Genomic DNA, 20,681 nt, shown 5'->3' with positions numbered 1-20,681 from the left:
AGCCAGGATAATTCAAAGAATATTTTCAAAGAATGTGAGGTTTATATGCACTCTCAAGAAGTCTCTCTTCAATTTTGTAGCAAAATTGCTTATATTTTTTAAGAAAATGCTGACAAAGTCATTGTGTCAGTGAAATTCAAACAAAAGTCTCACAGTCACTAATACACTTTAAAATTAAATGGTTATGATAGTTCGATTATGATAAATTCATCTAATGACATAATGCTGGTGACATAAATTGGAAAGCTTGTGCAAAAACTGTCCATATCACTATAATCAGATGAGAACACATGTTAAGGATGGTGTGTGAAAGTTTGCAATCAGTATATCACAGCAAAAGTATTTTGTTTACATCTTAAAGTGATGGATCTACATTATTAGTTAATATAAAGAATTAATGCTGCAAAAAATATTAACCTGTTAACTACCTACATTTAGTTTTATTTATTTACCCGACACTGAGATAGGGTCACACGTTTTAATAAAATCAGTAACTGATATTTTAAAGACAACTCACTTTTGTTTAATGCATGTTATACATGGCATACTATTGTTTATAATGTTTCACAAATAATATAAAACACATGAATATTGTTTTGTTTAGCAGGTATTTGTCAATGCAAAGAAAACTTTTGTGGTAAAACTTTAGTATAGGTCACAATTTATCCCATTAACTACAGGGTTATTACCTGTCAATTATTAAGATATTAACTGTTATGAAGCGCAATCCTATTCTGCTTTCCTAATCCTACTCAAAACCTAAACACAGCTTCTTCCTTACTATTAAATAACAGCTAGTTAGTAGTTATTTAATCTTGTAATGTTGGCTAATGGCTTGTTAATAACATAAATTGTGACCTGAACTAAAGTACTATTATATTTTCTTTCTGTTAAACATTACATTTGACATTTATGCTAATGCTGTCATTTAAAAAACAAACAGAAAACATATTCTATATTAATTTACCTTTACCCTTTGAACAAACACTTCATCATTAGCATTTCTATGCTTTGGCTTACGGTCTCTAACAAGAGCATCACTAAACAAGCAACAGTAATATCACTATCATAATTAAGATGATAAATCATTTGAAATTTATTTAAAAATTACTTGGTGAAATCTTTTTGCGCATCAAAACATCTGATAATATTTTCCTGATTTCTTTAGTCCTGGAACAATAAACAATGGGGTTTATTAAAGAAGGAACAAGAGAGACAACAATCAAAATTGCATTTCGCTCTGTTAAAGTCAACACAACTCCTATTCTAGTTAGTAAGTAAGAGACCACCTTTGGTGCATAACAACAAAGTAGGACAATTAAATGACTCAAGCAAGTATTGATCATTTGCTTTCTGCTTGAGTTGGAAAGTTTAGTCACACTATATGCCAGAACAGCATACGTGCACAGAATAAAGGGAAACTGGCCACACAATGGCACCATGCTATATATTGTAGAGATGGCAAAATAAGGTTCAGGATCAACACAGGCAGCTCTGACCACAGCAGCATAACTACAGTAAATATATTTGATGACAGGTTGACAGTAGGGGAGACTGTCAGCAAGTAATATCAAATAACCTATTGCAGCAAAACAGAACATCCAGGTTAGAAAAATAAGCCATAATATTCGTGAATTTGTGACAATGCTGTGATACCTTAAAGGAAGCCTAATGGCAATAACTCTGTCTATTGCCATTAATGTCAGAGCCATGCACTCTGTTAAATCACCAAGATGATAGAAGTACATCCTGAGGATACAAGAGTAGTATGAAACAGTTTTAACCTCTGCCAGCAGCACTGAGATCATGGTTGCACTGCTTATCGTGGTATAAATGATGTCAGCAAGAGCTAGATTACAGATTAATATGTACATTGGTTTGTGTAAATGTCTGTTAGTTGAGATGATACACAGATTGATGCCATTTCCAAGCAGAATGAGCATGTAGGATATCAGGATGAGGAATCCAAGAAGCTTTTGGTTCTGCAGGTGATCAAATCCAGTGATTGTAAAGCTGTCAACATTTTTCACAAAATAAGTTTCATTTGCCATTTTCAGTTGACAACCTCTTAATATACAGACACAAACATTTTAAAAAACAATACAGATGAAAAAATAAAGTAAATTACAGCCTCTATGTACTCGTATATGACCAGGAAAAAAGCTCCTATAAAGGCAAACGGCAGAAAGATGCAGACAGTCTCTGTAATATACAGGTGATGAAAACTACAAAGATGAAAGTATAGTTTTAACAGAAGTACAAAAAAAGTTTCAATCATTCTTAAGAATGCAGACTAGTTTTCCTCCCTTTTGATAGCTCTGAAAACATTACAGTTGAGTAGATTAGAGTTGCAAATAAAAAATGAAAACATTAAAGGTGTTTGATATTTCCCCCATTCAGATAAAGAGAGGAGTGCAGTTTCCTCCTGAATTTAAATGCTTATTGTGAGGCAGGCATGTCATGGTTTCATAGCAACCTTGGCATACAACCATGAAATAGCTTTCTGATTTTTTCAATGGTGATGAATTAACTAATGATTTGTTTCTGCAAATTCGTCATACTGTTTTGTTGGAGTGTATTTTTACACAGCACTTCCTTTCTAAAAAGCTGCGACTCAAAAAATATTTGTATTTTTTGTTAAGCACAAAATATTTGCTTTGAACTTGACTGTTTATTTACACACCAATGACATTTCAGGGCCATGAAAATATGCATTTCCAGAGATTTTGAAAACAAAACAAATAAAAAAAATCTATAAATGTGGGGTCTGTTAGCCATCCTAGTTGAATACCTCACTAGTTTAGCATCTGTATAAGTAAATGACACACAGCTGCATGGTCCGATATTACTATACTACCATTATTACAGTCGTCAAGTTGTGCTGAAATAAAAAAAAAAAAACGCAAATAAGTTTTATAAGTGCTGGAATAACAGGAGTATTTTATCGCATTTGGTTTACTACGTCTCCATATATCCACCGAATTTAAATTTTTTAACGAAACTATTTATTGTCTTTCTCGATCTAATGTGAGAATTATCTAAAAATAATGACAGATCTCTTGCTGGATCTTGCTGGACGTGTAATTAAAATCACCAGCAATTATATATTGCCCTGGGAGATTGGAGACAGTCAGAAACAAATTGTTATAGAATTCCTCTTCTGCGATCATCTTCTTATTCTAATAACATCCTCACTTGTATCTCTCAATTTTCCAGTTGGAACCCAAGATACCTTATTTCAAATCTTCCAGCACTCTTATTTTCCAGCGTGCTCACTCTGGATAACAGCCCACTGACGTTATCTTCGGTATTTGAAATGTGTTGCTCCGCTTGTGGCTGTTACCCTCCGCTCTGAAGGTTTTATGTTGCTGCCGTCTCCAGCTCACTATGATGCAGCAAATGGCAGCACGCTGGGAAAGCATAACCTCATTATCTGGTTACTCATATGTGCAGGGTGGTTAAACTTATCCTGCTCCAGTCTCTTGCCCTCCTGAGATCGTTTTGTAGCCCCAGCGGATCTGCAGCGAGGTCCGTTTGAGCCACACGACTCAGTATCTTTATAATTTCTGACCATGGAGACAACACTGTTGGTTGAGTTGGCATCGATAGAGAGGGTCAGGGATTTGTATGCAGTTTTGGCCAACAAATTGTGCCAGGAATATAGTCCAGCCTACGCTCACATTATGCTGAGACCCTGTGTCCACTGTGCAAGCAAGGTTCCTTCCACACCCTTTCGGAACTAGGTAGTGAGCCTGCCAGCATTCCCTGCGGAGGCAGATCTAGCACACTACGCCATTATGTGAACCACACTTATGGGGTCGGCAGAAGGAAAGAAGGAAAGAGCAGAGGGAAAGAGCCGTTTCAAAACAGAGGTAGGCCTACTGAATAGTAGATGTCATCACCCTCACCTAAACATAGCCAGCGCAAGCCATGTCCCCTGGCAGTGAGAGCACACTCGACAAGAATTGTTGCCTCCTCTTTGGCACTAGCACGCAACGCCTCTCTAACAGACATTTGTAGAATCGCTGGCTGGGCGACACTCAACACATTTGTGAGGTTCTATAATCTTCAGGTGGAGCCGGTTTCCTCTCGATTGCTAGGTAGTACCAGTGAATCAGAAGGCTTGCTGCACCAATCTCCCTAACCCAGAGATAAGTGCACTTTTTTTGCTCCGCTATTTAGTTCTTCATCTGGTGAACCCTAAAGAGTTTCGCCAAGGCCCCCAACACCTGACTTAAGCCTGATTTATACTTCTGCGTCAGGTGACCGCCGTAACCCACGGCGCAGGCAACGCGCGTGGCTGTGCATTTATACTTCTGCGCGCTGTCTCTGTCGGTCTGCATTAACACTTGTAAATGTTCCTCTGTGTCGAGTTTCTTCGCTACTTTTTTGCATTTCCTGAACACTTCCGGAATGTACAAGTGGCTCAAACTCGCTCATTTTGAGGCAGGAACCGGCGGACGTGCAACAACTTTAACTATGAGGTAAACACAAAACAAAACTTTCCATCCGGAGCTCCTTCACGGTACTCCACACTTGTAAACAATCGCTCGCGCGGCTCTCGGTTCCGCCCAGATTCGTCAGCGCTACCAAGCCGACCAATCACAGAGCTTACGCTACGCGTCGTTGCGACGTGTAGTTACATTTTTTGAGAGGTGCACGTCAGTGACGGCGATGGCCACGGCGAAGGGCTATGCGTCAGCGCCGTAGCATATGCCGGTGTTTGACGCAGAAGTATAAATCAGCCTTTATATTATCCCTTCTCAGGCAGAGATGTGTCATCCTTATTGGTCAACGAAAATGTCATATGTAGTACTCCCCTTAAATAGGGCTAGCCCATATGTTCATGTCGTCACGTTGTTTTTCCCATTTGGCACTGGCACATGACATTAAGTAAGCGTTAATCCAGGAAGTTATGAGCATGTCTTCAATTCCTGGAGTTGAGCTTCTTGCCTAAATGTTGCGGATCAGTTTCTTTACTTCTTCCAGCTTGAGATGCATCAGCTCAATCAAGTCATAATTTGCGCTCAAAGCATTTTAGAGATTAGTGAGTGCAACAATATTCTGTGATAAAGAGCAAAACAGATGTTGTACAGATTGCTATTAATAATCAGAAGTGTGCCGATAAATAAACATGATTACCCTCTGTACATATACATTTGTAATCATGTTTATTTATCTGCACACTTCTGATTCCTAATAGCAATCTGTACATATATTCATTGTAAATCTCTGTTCATAGCTAATACAACCTGTATATAATGTTGATAATATATCCATCTGTAAATATCACTATAGTTTTTCTATAATTGCACTTTATAACTTATACCTGTATCCTGCACTTGCTGCTATTGCACTGCTGGTTAGACCTAAACTGCATTTCGTTGCATTGTACTTGTACATGTGTAATGACAATAAAGTTGAAACTAATATAATCTTGTGATAGCATCACTCTAAAGTTAGCCGCAGATGCTCTGAAAAGTCCAAAGAACGTGTTGTTTACATGGACTCTCAGGAGTCTCTATTTCACAACAAATGCTTATATTGTTCAAGAAAATGCTAACAGAGCCACTGTGTGCTGTAATGTCAGTGTGTCATGTAAAGAAAGAAATTAATTCAATCTAAAAACTCACATATAAAATCTCAAAAATAAACTTTAAAATTAAACTGTTGTGACTGTTTGATTATAATAGATTTATCTGATAACATGATGCCGGCGAATTGAAAAGCAAAAACAATCCATATCACTATGCTCAAATGTTTGCCTCGTACTCGTGTATATTTCGTAATTGAAAAGAAAACAAACAGCACATATTTGCACATTCATCTAAATGTTGATCTCTGTTATGAAGACAGATCTGGATGTTTGCCTGCCTACCAGTATATCACTGCAAATGTATTTTGTAAAGTGAAAACATACGATGGGCATTGGTTAACAATAACAAGCAATAATGAATATTCTGGTTAACCTGTCAGACTCAATTTCAGAGAATAGAGCAACATGTGTTTGTGAATGTGTATACATAGGCCAAAATATAGTTTCCAAGTAGCATGCTAAGGGACTGGAAGAAAACTCTCTTTTGTTTAATATGATTGTTGTTATTATTATTATTGATTATGCACAGACAGTACTATTCATGTTTCAACATGGAATCACAAAACATCAACAGTTTTTTTAGCAGGTATTTGTCAATGCAAACAAAGTTTTTTCTTCTGTCTAACATTACAATTTACTCTTCTGCCAATGCTGTCATTTAACACAAACACATATTTATAAAAGAGCTTTACAAAAACATCAAAACAAGAAACATTACCATAATTGAAACCATAACTTTCAGGATTTCAATGATAAACATTTTAATTTTATTTGAAATTATTAGGTAATATTTTTGTGGACAAAAAGAAGTCTGATAATCGTCTCCTGATTTCTTTAGTCCTGGTGCAATAAACGGTGGGGTTTATTAAAGGCGGCACAAGAGAGGCAGCAATTAAAATGGCATTTCGATCCGTTACAGTCAAAACAACACCTATTCTAGTAAGTAAAATAGTGACCACCTTTGGTGCATAATAACTGAGCAGGACAATTAAATGACTCAAGCAAGTGTTGATCATTTGCTTTCTGCTTGAGTTGGACAGTTTAGTCACACTATATGCCAAAAAAGCATATGTGCACATAACAAAGGGAAACAGTCCACACAATGGCACCATGCTATATATTGTAGAAATTACAAAATAGGGTTCAGGATCAACACAGGCAGCTCGGACAAGAGATGAATAGCTACAGAACGCATACTTGATGAGAGGCTGACAGTATGGGGACTTGTCCAACACAGATGTAAAAAAACCTACTGCTGCAAAACCCATGAGCCAGGTTACAAAAATAAAACAAAATGTTCGCAAGTTTGTTACAATGCTGTGATACCTTAAAGGAAGTCTAATGGCAACAACTCTGTCTATTGCCATTAATGTCAGAGCCATGCACTCTGCAATATCTGCAACATGATAGAAGAACGTTCTGGTGATGCAAGAGTAGTATGAAACCATTTTAATCTCAGCCAGCAGCACTGAGATCATGGTTGTGCTGCAGGTTGAGGAGTACATTATGTCAACAACAGCTAGATTACAGATTAATATGTACATTGGTTTGTGTAAATGTCTGTCAGTTGAGATGATACACAGATTGATAATGTTCCCAATCAATATAAACATGTAGGATATCAAGATGAGAGATCCAAGAAGCTTTTGGTTCTGCAGGTGATCAAATCCAGTTATTATAAAGCTGTCAACATTTTTCATGTAAGTTTCATTTGCCATTTCCAGTTTGCAAACTCCTAAAATACAGACAGAAGCATTTAAAACATACTCATATATGCACAGTAAAAAAGCTCCTATAAAGGATAGTGGCAGAAAGATGCAGACAGTCTCTATAATGCACAGATGATAAAAACTACCAAGATTAAAGTATAGTTTTAACAGAAGTACAAAAAGAGTTTCACTCATTTTTCAGAAATTAAATAGTTTTCTGCTTTTCATGGCTTTAAAAACATTTGCATTGTATATAACAGAATTGCAAAAATAATCTAATGTGTTTGAGGTTTCTCCCATTCAGTTAAAGAGAAGAGTGCAATCTTCTCCTGAATTTATATGCTTATTGTGAGGCAGGCATGTCATGGTTTCGTAGCAACCATGATATGACTTTCAAAGTTTAGAAATGCACAACTCACAAGCAGTTTCTTCTTAAATGATGATGAACTGTCCAGTTATTTGTCTCTGTATATTTGTCATACTTTTTTATGGAGCCTATTTTGCTATAATATTTATTTTTTATCTGTTTAAACGTGACATTTTTGCTTTAAGTTTTGACATTTCGAATTTGGCTGTCTATTTATACATCAATGGCATTGAAATGAAAACATGTGATGTGAAAACATGACTTTTGAAAATGCGTTTTTAGAAATAATTAAAAAAAAAAACATCCAAGCTATTTTATATGTGAATGAGAATCTTTCAATATCATTGTCTTCTGTGTGAGTAACTTCAAAAACACAACGGAAGTACATTTGCTGTAACTACATTGCTCTGAAAGCACACCCTTACACGAGAGCATGATGTTTTTTTTTCTTTTTCTAACTATTTCCCAAATCAAAAAAAAAAAAAAAAAAATTGTATGATTGCTTGGTTTAAGATCTAAACTGCGGGAAGTGTAATCCAGACTTTGACAAATATCATGAGTAAAAAATATTCAAATTAAAATTGAAAAAAATATTTGACCACCAAAAACTGTTAGAGGAAAATGGCTCAAAAGTGCATTTTCGGTTTTGGGCCAAAATATTTTTTCCTTTCACTGAAACAACACTATCGAAACTGTATGTTTTGATGAGGCAAACACAAACTATGGCCTGCACACGCTTGTTTGAAGCAATATGTCTGTAGTGTGGACGTATTTCAGTAAGACCCACTGATGGCAATATGCAAAATATGCAATGGCAAAATTTCAAGAGGAACAAAGATTTACACAAAAAGTTTATATCAAATCACCTGAGATCTAAACAACCACACAGCAAGGAAAAAACATCTAAGCACACTCACTCTGTCTGTGGCGAACATTTTTGAAAAGGGATAAAAGTGATAGTGATTCCCAGTGATAGTGTCAAGGCATAAGGGCATTACTTTTTTTTTAGGATTTCCCAACTTTTTCCTCAGACGACCGATTCATGGCCTAAATTGCAGTGTGATTGGGCTTAAGGCAACCTATGATAGATTATTACAATTAATAGCAAAAATACTGTTTGGAAATTTAAACAGATTTTTCCTACTGACACACTACAGAAAAAAAGAAATAACTGGCTTTTACAATTAACAACAGCATTCTAACAATATAGCCACCAATATTTAGCCAGCTGTATGGGCAATTTTGTATCCTTTCTTCAATTTTGTATTTTTAAATGCAAGAAATTTGTCCAATCATCTCTTGGTAGAGGGTTAATTACTTTGTTACCTCCAGTGCTTGATGCTATACCAACTATTTTTTATTAACAATCAATTCAGTCCTTAATCATAATCACACCTTGATAGCTTGATGTATTACACTGGTTATATAATTTAATTAAAATAAACACAAATAAATATGTACAGCAAATAATCCAGTCCTCGAAGTAACTCACCAGGAAAGGGCTAAATTCATTATTATGAACTGAACACCAAGTCTGTGTCTGTTAAGTGGACACTGACAAAGGAAGTGGGGATCCAAATGTAGGTTTTATTAACAGGAATGGTCATGCAAGCAACGGTCAATACAGAACAAACAGATGTACACGGGCAATCCAGAGGTCAATAATCAGGCAAATGGTCAAAAGGCAGGCAGCAGACAATGTAAACAAATAAACAAAGTGAGGGTCAAAAAATGGTAAAGCAAGTGAAACACGTCATAATGTACTCAATAACAGTTAACAAGACTCAGCAAAGAGGTGTGTGGACACACTGTATTTAAAGTCCATCTAATCAGTTTTTAAGCAGCTCCCAGCTGTGTGAGTGTAAACAATTGTGATCTGAATCAGGTGTGTGTATGTGTTGCATGACTGGAACTTGTAGTCTATATACTAGTGGATTTGTAGAGCTTTAGTGAACTGCATGTTTATCTACAAGGATTAGATCGCTGGTGATTGTGACAGTCTGATTGGGCCAGTACAGTGAAACCTTTAAAACTTGGACTCACTGGGAGAAATGAGTACTGTGCTTAGATCAAGTTATTTGTGTTAGTGGATTCTCGCTTAGGGGAACCTCAGTTTAATAAGAACAGTTCAGTGCTTGTTTGGAGCTTGGAACTACTTGATATGCAGTGCTGCTATGAACATGATTTAAAATAAATCTATGATGAATGATGAGATTGAGAAGTCATAAACTTACAATAATCTATGTAGAGGCCTATATATAGTATTAAAGTACAAAGCTACTGTTTACATTTACATTTAGCAGACGCTTTTATCCAAAGCGACTTACAAATGAGGACAAGGAAGCAATTTACACAACTATAAGAGCAACAATGAATAAGTGCTATAGGCAAGTTTCAGGTCTGTAAAGTCTAAGAAGGAAAGTATTAGTACTTTTTTATTTTTGTTTTTGTTTTTTTCTTTTTGAGTACAGTTAGTGGTATATCCAGAGAGGCAATTGCAGATTAGGAAGTGAAGTGGAGACTAAATAGTTGAGTTCTTAGTCATTTCTTGAAAACAGCGAGTGACTCTGCCGATCTGATGCAGTTAGGGAGTTCATTCCACCAACTGGGCAGATTGAACGCGAGCCATGCAATCTGCTTAACAATGAAATCTAGCCTCAATGCATGCAACTTTCAGTGAACTTTTTTAGTTCACAACACAATACTATGTTTTTTTACAAAGATAAAATATACAATGCTTTTAAAATCAACAAGTATCCAACATGATGTTTTTCTGTTTACCATTAAATAAAAAAACAATAAAAAACAACAATTTAAAATTAATAAGAGCAAACAATGTACCTAGTGTAAAAGATTTTTCACCTAGTGTAAAAAATCAACATCAGCAATGCTGTGCTCAGTTACTGAGCTCACAATTAGAATCAAGATAATACATTTCTTGAAATAGTTTTTAAATGATTATGTACTTTTCTTTTCAGCAAAAACACATCTAATAATCAATTTCTGATGTCTTTAGTTCTGGTGCAATAAACAGTGGGGTTTATTAAAGGAGGAACAAGCGATGATACAATTGCAATGGCATTTCGCTCTGTTATTAGGTTATTTTAGTGCTGGTGAACTAAAGAAGTTGGTGAACAGAGAAGTGTGGAGATGACCCTTTCCTGTGGAGCGCCTGTGTTTACCTTGCGGGAGTGGAATAAGAAGTTTTCAAGCCACACTAACTCAAGTATTGCACTGAAAACCTTATATTTTGTACATTTATTCTCTATGGTTTTTAGATATTTGTCTGAATCGGTCAGTTTGTAATGTGTACCAAACCCAAAGTCTTGTACCGAATGGTTCAATAAGAACATGCGTATTATTGCACCCTTAATATATATACAGTTGAAGTAAGAATTATTAGCCCCCTTTTATTTTTTTCCCCTTTTTTAAATATTTCCTAGATTATGTTTAACAGAGCAAAGAAATTTTCACATTGTCTTATAATGTCTTATAATATTTTTTCTTCTGGACAAAGTCTTATTTGTTTAATTTCGGCTAGAATAAAAGCATTTTAGGGACAAAATTATTAGCCCCTTTAAAGTATTTTTTTCGATAGTCTACAGAATAATCCATCATTCTACAATAACATGCCTGATTACCCTAACCTGCCTAGTTAACCTAATTAACCTAGTTAAGCGTTTTAATGTCACTTTAAGCTGTATAGAAGTGTCTTGAAAAATATCTAGTCAAATATTATTTACTGTCATCATGGCAAAGATAAAAGAAATCAGTTATTCGAATTGAGTTATTAAAACTATTATGTTTAGAAATGTGTTGAAAAATCCTATCTCTGTAAAACAGAAATTGTAAAAAAAAAAATAAATGTGGGAGAATAATTCAGGGGATTATTAATTCTGACTTCAACTGTATATAAATAAATAAATATATATTGTGTGTGCATTTAAAGAGTACATTGCCTAAATATCTGCATTTAAGCACAATGTTTTGTTTTATGTTCTACTGATTTAATTGGTTTTGATCCCAGTGCACAAATATCATTAGGACAACATATGTCTTATGTTTATTAAATTAAAAATGTTATTATTCATGTTTTGCATATTAAAATGGAATACATTGCATCTACAAACAGTTTAGTATATGTCAATACAGAATATGTTTTTTTTCCCTGTTCACCATTTTATTTAGTCAACTCAGTCAATACTGTCATAACAAAACATTTCTCCTTTCCTTTTCATTAATCTTTTACCTAATTTGAAAAAAATAAAATAAAATAAATAAATATGTAAAATCAACATGGCGAGGCAGTGGCACAGTAGGTAGTGCTGTCGCCTCACAGCAAGAAGGTCGCTGGTTCAAACCTCGGCTCAGTTGGCCTTTCTGTGTGGAGTTTGCATTTTCTCCCTGCCTTCGCGTGGGTTTCCTCCGGGTGCTCCGGTTTCCCCCACAGTGAATTGGGTAGGCTAAATTGACCGTAGTGTATGAGTGTGTGAATGTATGTGTGGATGTTTCCCAGAGATGGGTTGCGGCTGGAAAGGCATCTGCTGCATAAAAACTTGCTGGATAAATTGGTGGTTAATTCCGCTGTGGCGACCCCGGATTAATAAAGGGACTAAGCTGACAAGAAAATGAATGAATGAATGAATGAAAATCAACATCAAATTTTCTATCCATTGGCTTACAGTTTTTAACATGAAAATAAAAACACAAGCAAGAGAAGCATCATCACAATCACACTTAAGATGATAAAGTGTTTGGAAAAGATTTAAAATCCCTTGGTACTATTTTTTTTGAGTGCAAGAATACGTCTGATACTCTTTTTCTGATTTCTTTAGTCCTGGTGCAATACACAGTGGGGTTTATTAAAGGAGGAACAAGAGAGGAAACAATTGCAATGGCATTTCGCTCTGTTAAAGTCAACACAACTCCTATTCTAGTTAGTAAAATATAGACAATCTTTGGTACATAAAAACTGAGCAAGACAATTATATGACTCAAGCAGGTGTTGATCATTTGCTTTCTGCTTGAGTTGGACAGTTTAGTCACACTATATGCCAGAACAGCATACGTGCACAGAATAAAGGGAAACTGGCCACACAATGGCACCATGCTATATATTGTAGTGATGGCAAAATAAGGTTCAGGATCAACACAGGCAGCTCTGACCACAGCAGCATAACTACAGTAAATATATTTGATGACAGGTTGACAGTAGGGGAGACTGTCAGCAAGTAATATCAAATAACCTATTGCAGCAAAACAGAACATCCAGGTTAGAAAAATAAGCCATAATATTCGTGAATTTGTGACAATGCTGTGATACCTTAAAGGAAGCCTAATGGCAATAACTCTGTCTATTGCCATTAATGTCAGAGCCATGCACTCAGTCAAATCTCCAAGAGTATAGAAGAACATCCTAGAGATGCAAGAGTAGTATGAAACAGTTTTAATCTCAGCCAGCAGCACTGAGATCATGGTTGTGCTGCAGGCTGAAGTGTACATTATGTCAACAACAGCTAGATTACAGATTAATATGTACATTGGTTTGTGTAAATGTCTGTTAGTCGAGATGACACACAGATTGATGCCATTCCCAAGCAGTATGAGTATGTAGGTTATCAAGATGAGGGACCCAAGGATCTTTTGGTTCTGCAGGTGATCAAATCCAGTGATTATAAAGCTGTCAACATTTTTCACAAAATAAGTTGCATTTGCCATTTTTAGTTTACAGCCTCCTAACATACAGACAAAAATATTTTAAAACACAATTATTATTATAGGCAAAAAATTAAGTAAAGCACAGCTTCAATGTACTCATATATGCACAGGAAAAAAGCAGCTAAAAAGGAAAAGGGCAGAAAGATGCAGACAGTCTCGGTAATATACAGCTGACGAAAGCTACAATGATTAAAGTATAGTTTTAACAAAAGAACAAAAAAAGTTTCAGTCATTCTTAAGAATACAGAATATGGTTTTCCTCTTATGTCTTTAAGAACACCTGAATTGTGTGGATCAGAATTGCATAAAAATAATTCTTTTAGTTATTAGATGAATCACCCATTCAGTTAAGAGAAGAGTGCGACCTCCACCTGATTTTATATGCTTTTATTGAGGAAGGCATTTCATTGTTTTGTAGCAACCATGCCATGCAACCATGAAATGGCTGTCCAACTCCAGTTATAGAAATGCAACACATAAGCAGTTTTTTCTTCAATAATAATGAACTGTCCAACTTTTTGTATCTGTATATTTGTAAAACACTTTTGTTGTAGTCTATTTCTCTATAATATTCCCCTTTATGTGTCAAACATTTTTAATTGCATGACATTTCACAAAAGTTTTAAAAATGCATTTTCAGATTTTATTTTAAAGAATCATCCAAACTATTTTATGTGAATGAGAATCTTTTGATAATATTGTCATCCGTTTTCAAAAACACAAAGGAAATACATTTGTTTTTAGTACACTGCTGTGTAAGCATACCATCACTCAAGGGTACAATGACATTTTTTTCTATTCCTAACCATTTCCAAAATCAAATTAAAAATGTGTATGATGATTAGTTTAATATGTAAACGCTGTAAATGTAATCCAGACTTGTGTACCCAAACAATGCAGCGCTTTTAACTTTTCTCCATAAACTTGTATCGAAACCGCAGCAATGGTATGTTCATTTATCATCCACTAAATAAAAGTTTGATGGTTGCCTAGTTACAAGACCTATCAGGGGAGCGCAAGCAAAGTCCATTGTAAAGGGTCAAGGAATCCATACATCCCACATCCCATCTGAAAGATTTTTAGTATAGGGGTAATATAGTCATTGAACTTCACAATTTGTAATGTTGCAATGTGTACAGTTGAAGTTAAAATTATTAGCCCCCCTTTGATTTTTTTTCTTTTTTTAAATATTTCCCAAATGCTGTTTAACAGAGCAAGGAAATTTTTCACAGTATGTCTGATAATATTTTTTCTTCTGGAGAAAGTCTTTTGTTTTATTTAAGCTAGAACGAAAGCAGTTTTTCATTTTTTAAAAGCCATTTTAAGAACAAAATTATTAGCCTCTTTAAGCAATATATTTTTAATAGTTTACAGAACAATCATTATAAAAAAAATTTGCCTAATGACCCTAACCTGGCTAGTTAAACTAATGAACCTAGTTAAGCCTTTAAATGTCACTTTAAGCTGTATAGAAGTGTCTTGAAAAATATCTATTCAAATATTATTTACTGCCATCATGGCAAAGATAAAATAAACCAATTATTAGAAATTAGTTATTAAAACTATTATGCTTGGAAATGTGTTGAAAAAAACCTCCTTTAAACAAAAATTGGGGGAAAAAATAAACAGGAGACCTAATAATTCAGGGGGGCTAATAATTCTGACTTTAACTGTATATGAATAATTATGGTTAGTTCCTTTACTTGAAAGCTAAGATGATTATCATAATTAATGTTGTTTACAGAGTTTGAAGTTTACTGTATCATTATTATTTACAGCTTGAAGTTTGCTTTGATTGTTCAGCATTTACACTTTACCATTGCTCACACTTTGTTATATTTTATTTATCAAGTTTAACAGTCTCTTTAACACTTATGTTTATTTTATTTTGAAGAGATGAGAGATTTTGTTTAAATATTTGTTTTTGACCTTTAAAAAAGGGTTGGCCTTAGTATTGTTGGTAAACTAAAATAAAGTGGTTAAACAGAAAAAAATCCTAATCCTAATCCTAATACCTAAATGTATTTTAAAAAAATAATCAATAATTATTGATATCGAATGATATGATATTGTGATCATTTTTTGCAATATCACACAGCCCTAGTTCCTACTGACCCAGGTAATTTTAATTGAATCTGTAAGCTATATTTACTGCTAGAACTTCAAACTAATTTTTGTTTAATATGATTACCAATATTATTATTTCTTCACATACACAATTTTATACATTTTTCATAATCATAAATCAACAGATATGCATTTTGAAATTAGATTAAAAAAACATTTCTACCAATATTGTAATAAAAAAAATAGAAAGAGCAAACATTTTCCATATTATATTTAGCTTTTATTTGAAAACATATAATTCAACATCAGCTTGTCAATGCTGTAGTTACAGTCTCTCATGTATAAGAGCATCACAAAAACCTAAAATCAACACAATCAGAATTAAGACAATAAATTAACTGAACTTATTTTTAAATGATTCGGTGCAATTTTTTTGCGCAAAAATATATCTAGTAATCGTTTTCTGATTTCTTTAGTTCTGGTGCAATAAACAGTGGGGTTTATTAAAGGTGGAACAAGAGAAGATACGATCATAATTGCATTTCGCTCTGTTAAAGTCAACACAACTCCTATTCTAGTTAGTAAAATATAGACAATTTTTGGAGCAAAATAACTGAGCAGGACAATTATATGACTCAAGCAAGTATTGATCATTTGCTTTCTGCTTGAGTTGGACAGTTTAGTCACACTATATGCCAGAAAAGCATATGTGCACAGAATAAAGGGAAACTGTCCACACAAAGGCCACATACTAAATATTGTAGAAATGGCAAAATAAGGTTCAGGATCAACACAGGAAAATCTGACCAGAGCAGAATAACTACAAAACACATATTTGATGACAGGCTGACAGTATGTGAGACTGTCTGCCACATATGTTAAAAATCCTACTGCAACAAAACAAATGAGCCAGGCTAGAAAAATAAGCAACACTATTCTTACATTTGTTACAATGCTGTGATACCTCAGAGGAAGCTTAATTGCAATAATGCGGTCTATTGCCATTAATGTCAGAGCCATGCACTCTGTTAAATCACCAAGATGATAGAAGTATGTCCTGGAGATGCAAGAGTAGTATGAAACCGTTTTAACCTCAGCCAGCAGCACTGAGATCATGGTTGTGCTGCAGGTCGAGGAGTACATTATGTCAACAACAGCAAGATTACAGATTAATATGTACATTGGTTTGTGTAAATGTCTGTTAGTTGAGATGATACACAGATTGATGCCATTCCCAAGTAATATGAACATGTAGGATATCAAGATGAGAAATCCAAGGAGCTTTTGGTTCTGCAGGTGATCAAATCCAGTGATCATAAAGTTGTCAATTTTTTTCACAGTGTAATTGTCATTTGCCATTTTCAGCTAAGAACCTTCTTAAATACAGACACGAATATTTTAAAACACAGTTAGAATGAAAACATCAATTAGATCTTCAACATACTCAGAAATGCACAGAAATAAAGCTCCTAAGAAGGAAAAAGGCAAAAAGATGCAGACAGTCTCTGTAACATAAAGATGATGAAAATGGTAAAGATTAAAATATAGTTTCAAGAAAAGCACAAAAAAAGTTTCATTCATTCTCAAAAACGATGAAAAAAAAGTGCAAAAAGGTAATCTTTTTATAGCTTCGAAAAATTTAAAAAGTGTAGATTACAATTGAAAACAATAAACCCTTGAAGACGGGTAATGTTCCTTGCATCCAGTGAAAGTGAAAATTGTGCGTGATCTGCTGCCTTTTATGTTTTTTTTTCCGAAGGCAGTCATGTCATGGTTTCTTAGAAACGCGATTAATACGGGTCTTTCCAAATAAAAAAATAAAAAACCACAAGCAGTTATTCCTCTAAAAACATGAATTAACCCATGATTGTCTATTGCTATTGCATATTTAGTTGGATATACTTTGACAATTTTGCAATAAAAATTACTTAATATTGCCACTTCTATAAAAGAAGTGTATTGCCACTAGCTCAACTATTTGTAAAGTAAAAGTAAAATGTTTATATTTAAATAAGAATATTTTAAATTTCTTTAAATTTTATATAAAAGTTGATTAACAAGTCAGATTTATCAAGTCAAGATGAGCTTTATTGTCATTTCACTGCATGTGTGAGCATGGAATGAAATGTCATTGCTCACAAGACCATAGACAATCATAAATATAAACACAACACTAGATATGAGAGCTATTTAAACATGTACATACCAAACATAACAATCTTACTGTACTAACTATACATAGTGCAAGCACACTTCACAATAAAGCGCTTTCTGATTCTGAATAGATTAAGTTTGCTGTCTACATTTGGCTACAACGCTTTTACTTTGAACAAGGGTCATTTTAAATAGTCATTAATAGCTGAGATGATGTTATTGCTATAGAGATAGTTGGGCAACAGACTTAATTTTTCATTAACAATGATTGTTAACATTATTCATGCTTCAAATATAAAAATTAAATATCCAATCCATCAACAGTTTTATTAAACAAATATTTGTCAATGCATGTAAAGTTTTTGTACAACATCAAAATTTTAATTTCAGGCAACACAGTAATTAAAATTAATCAAAATTAAACTAGCAAAACAAACATTACTCTTTTATTTTAAAACAAACTATTTAACATAAGTATTTAGGTAAAAGTATTTCACTGCACTGGCTAATTCTATCATAGAATAAAGAGTCTAATAAAACCATTATCAAAGCAATTAACAATAACATCAAAGTATTTTATAGTGACTTTAACAGGGTACATGCAGGAATCCTAAAGGTAAATACATTTTTATAACTTTTAAAGACCTTCTCAGAATAATTTAAGACCTCATCGCCACTTCAAGTTCTAATCAGTATCAAACCTTTAACTTAATAAACAGTTGTTAATAAACAAGTCATAGTTAAATAAATCAATGGAGCACAACCATGTAACAGAACTCCGATAAGCTCGGAAAAAACAACGCTTGAAAAAATAAATTACGTGGTTGTTTTCTGCGACAGGCTTTAGCCATTGTTTAAACTTGTCTTTCTCCAACCAGGAGTATGCAAACTTTTTTAAATTTTGCCATTAGGTTTGCTGTATAGTTTCGCACATTTGTAATCATTTACTGATCTCTTTAGGGCTGGTGCAAGGAAAAGTGGTGTTTTTCAAGTAAGGAACAAGAGAGGCATTTGCTCTGTTTAAGTCACATCGACCAAGTTACACTGCATTGGAACACATTGAAGATTGAGAGTTTTAGCCATATACACTGCTATAGAGAAATTAAGGCATTAGCTTGAGTGTATAAATATATGTATGTGTTTTCATGATTTCATATTCATTATGCCTGTTTTTTTTCTATAAGACAACTTTTTCTATAAGACTCATTCAACTTTCTGAGCCTTAACACATTGAGTTATTGCTGCTAATAACCTGACTTCTGAATTGTCTGTTCTGAAATAAAATATTTGTGTATTGCTGTACATCCTGTGTGTATTAAGCATTTGAACCTACATCTGTGCTTGACTTTAAACCAGCTTTTACTTGGTCAATGACGCTGTCTATTTTAGTTTCTTAAAATAACAACACACCAACATTGTGCCTTAACACACCTTCTTTATAGAACGGAACAGCCATGAGTCCAAAAAGTGGCACAAATGGATTTGTTATTTAAACTACATGGTGCAAAATGTGAAAATTACATTTGCACTGGTCTCAAAATGGCAACAACTCATGCAAAACACGTCTTGTGCCTTATAGCGCCGGGTGTATGATGAGGCCCAATTTCTCTACTGAATGAGTCTAGCAAGTATGGGCTGAGCAGTTAATTTTTATTTTGGCCTCCCATGATGGAAAAAAAAAAAAAAAAAAAAATAGTTGAGATAAAACGATTAACCTGTTCATTTTGCCCCTCATATGCTTGCATATTGATTGATCAGGTATAATCAAGTAATCCAGATAACCACGTAACAGCAATACATGTGTATTTTTTTAAGCCCATATATTTTCCATCCAAGTAGCAAGCTACTTTCCCAATGCATGTTTGTAGAGTAGATTGTAGCTTAAATATCTACATTTAGCCACAGTTATTCATGCTTTAATTTCATTTAATAGTTTAAACCCCTGTGCATGAATTAATAGCAGTAACTGATATTACAGTTGGGACTGAGAAACAAGACTCATGGTTATTGAAATTATTCATCTTTTGAGTACAAATAGGGAATACACTGCATCTACAAACTGCTGTGTAACAAGGATTTTGTCAATGCAGAGAATATTCTTCTGTTCAACATTTACACTTTAGTCAATACTGTCTTTACAAAACATTCCCCTTGTCCCCATTAAACAATTAAAATCAACATTAGCATTTCTATCTATTGGCTCACAGTCTCTAAAGCTTCACAAAAACATTACCAAAACAATAACGAGTAAGAGCCCCAAAAATCACTGATAAGATTAAAATGTTTGAAATTCATTTTAAATTACTTGGTTATTTATATATACCTAATTCTGAGAAAAACCTAATTTGTCTGTTTTGCTACCTCATTTTTGAGAAGAATCCAAGTTTTTAAAATAAATCCTTGTTTTCTGCATCCCTACTTGAAGTGTTTTCATTTGGGTCCAACACAACTGCCCCATTGGCTCAGTGGTTCACTCACCAGTCTCCACACCAGAGAAACAATACTTAAATGCTTTGTATGTTTTAATGTAATTAAATGGTTTAAATGCTTATGCACACATATTAAAATAAGTACATTTACATTTAGTCATTTAGCAGACGCTTTTATCCAAAGCGACTTACAAATGAGGGCAAGGAAGCAATTTACACAACTATAAGAGCAACAATGAATAAGTGCTGTAGGCAAGTTTCAGGTCTGTAAAGTCTAATGCTGCGTTCACACCAGATGCAATTGCAGATTAGGAAGTGAAGTGGAGACTAAATAGTTGAGTTTTAAGTTGTTTCTTGAAGAAACGTAGTAACTGATATTACAGTAACTGATATTACAGTTGGGACTGAGGAACAAGACTCATGTTTATTATGACTATTATATTTTTGCACACAAATAGGGAATACACTGCATCTACAAACAGATTTGTTTAACTAGAATTTTGTCAATGCAGAGAATATTCTTCTGTTCAACATTTACATTTCAGTCAATACTGTCTTTACAAAACATTCTCCCTTTTCCCATTAAACAAATAAATCAACATTAGCATTTCTATCTATTGGCTTAGTCTCTAATATGAGCA

General features: G+C 34.2%; 5 protein-coding genes across 23 annotated transcripts in view; all 5 read right to left on the bottom strand.

Moving 5' to 3' along the window:
- Positions 1–20,681, bottom strand: part of or30bv1 (odorant receptor, family 30, subfamily BV, member 1) — a 202,249-nt gene that overhangs the window by 64,500 nt on the left and 117,068 nt on the right. The gene's annotated exons all lie outside the window — the stretch shown is intronic.
- or80a4 (odorant receptor, family 80, subfamily A, member 4) lies at positions 1,101–2,051 on the bottom strand. The gene has a single exon (NM_001256351.1). It carries the CDS (start codon positions 2,049–2,051, stop codon positions 1,101–1,103), a length of 951 nt encoding a protein of 316 aa, NP_001243280.1.
- On the bottom strand, positions 6,364–7,314 carry or80a9 (odorant receptor, family 80, subfamily A, member 9). Its single transcript, NM_001256350.1, has one exon. The coding sequence runs from the start codon at positions 7,312–7,314 to the stop codon at positions 6,364–6,366; it is 951 nt and encodes a 316-aa protein (NP_001243279.1).
- On the bottom strand, positions 12,410–13,390 carry or80a3 (odorant receptor, family 80, subfamily A, member 3). The gene has a single exon (NM_001256349.1). It carries the CDS (start codon positions 13,388–13,390, stop codon positions 12,410–12,412), a length of 981 nt encoding a protein of 326 aa, NP_001243278.1.
- or80a7 (odorant receptor, family 80, subfamily A, member 7) lies at positions 15,839–16,816 on the bottom strand. Its single transcript, NM_001256345.1, has one exon. The coding sequence runs from the start codon at positions 16,814–16,816 to the stop codon at positions 15,839–15,841; it is 978 nt and encodes a 325-aa protein (NP_001243274.1).

This window comes from Danio rerio, chromosome 10, assembly GCF_052040795.2.
Source record: "Danio rerio strain M-AB ecotype USA chromosome 10, GRCz13ab, whole genome shotgun sequence".
Lineage (NCBI taxonomy): Eukaryota > Metazoa > Chordata > Actinopteri > Cypriniformes > Danionidae > Danio > Danio rerio.
The sequence above is the reverse complement of the archived record's forward strand: the minus strand, read 5'-3'. Positions and strand labels throughout refer to the sequence as shown.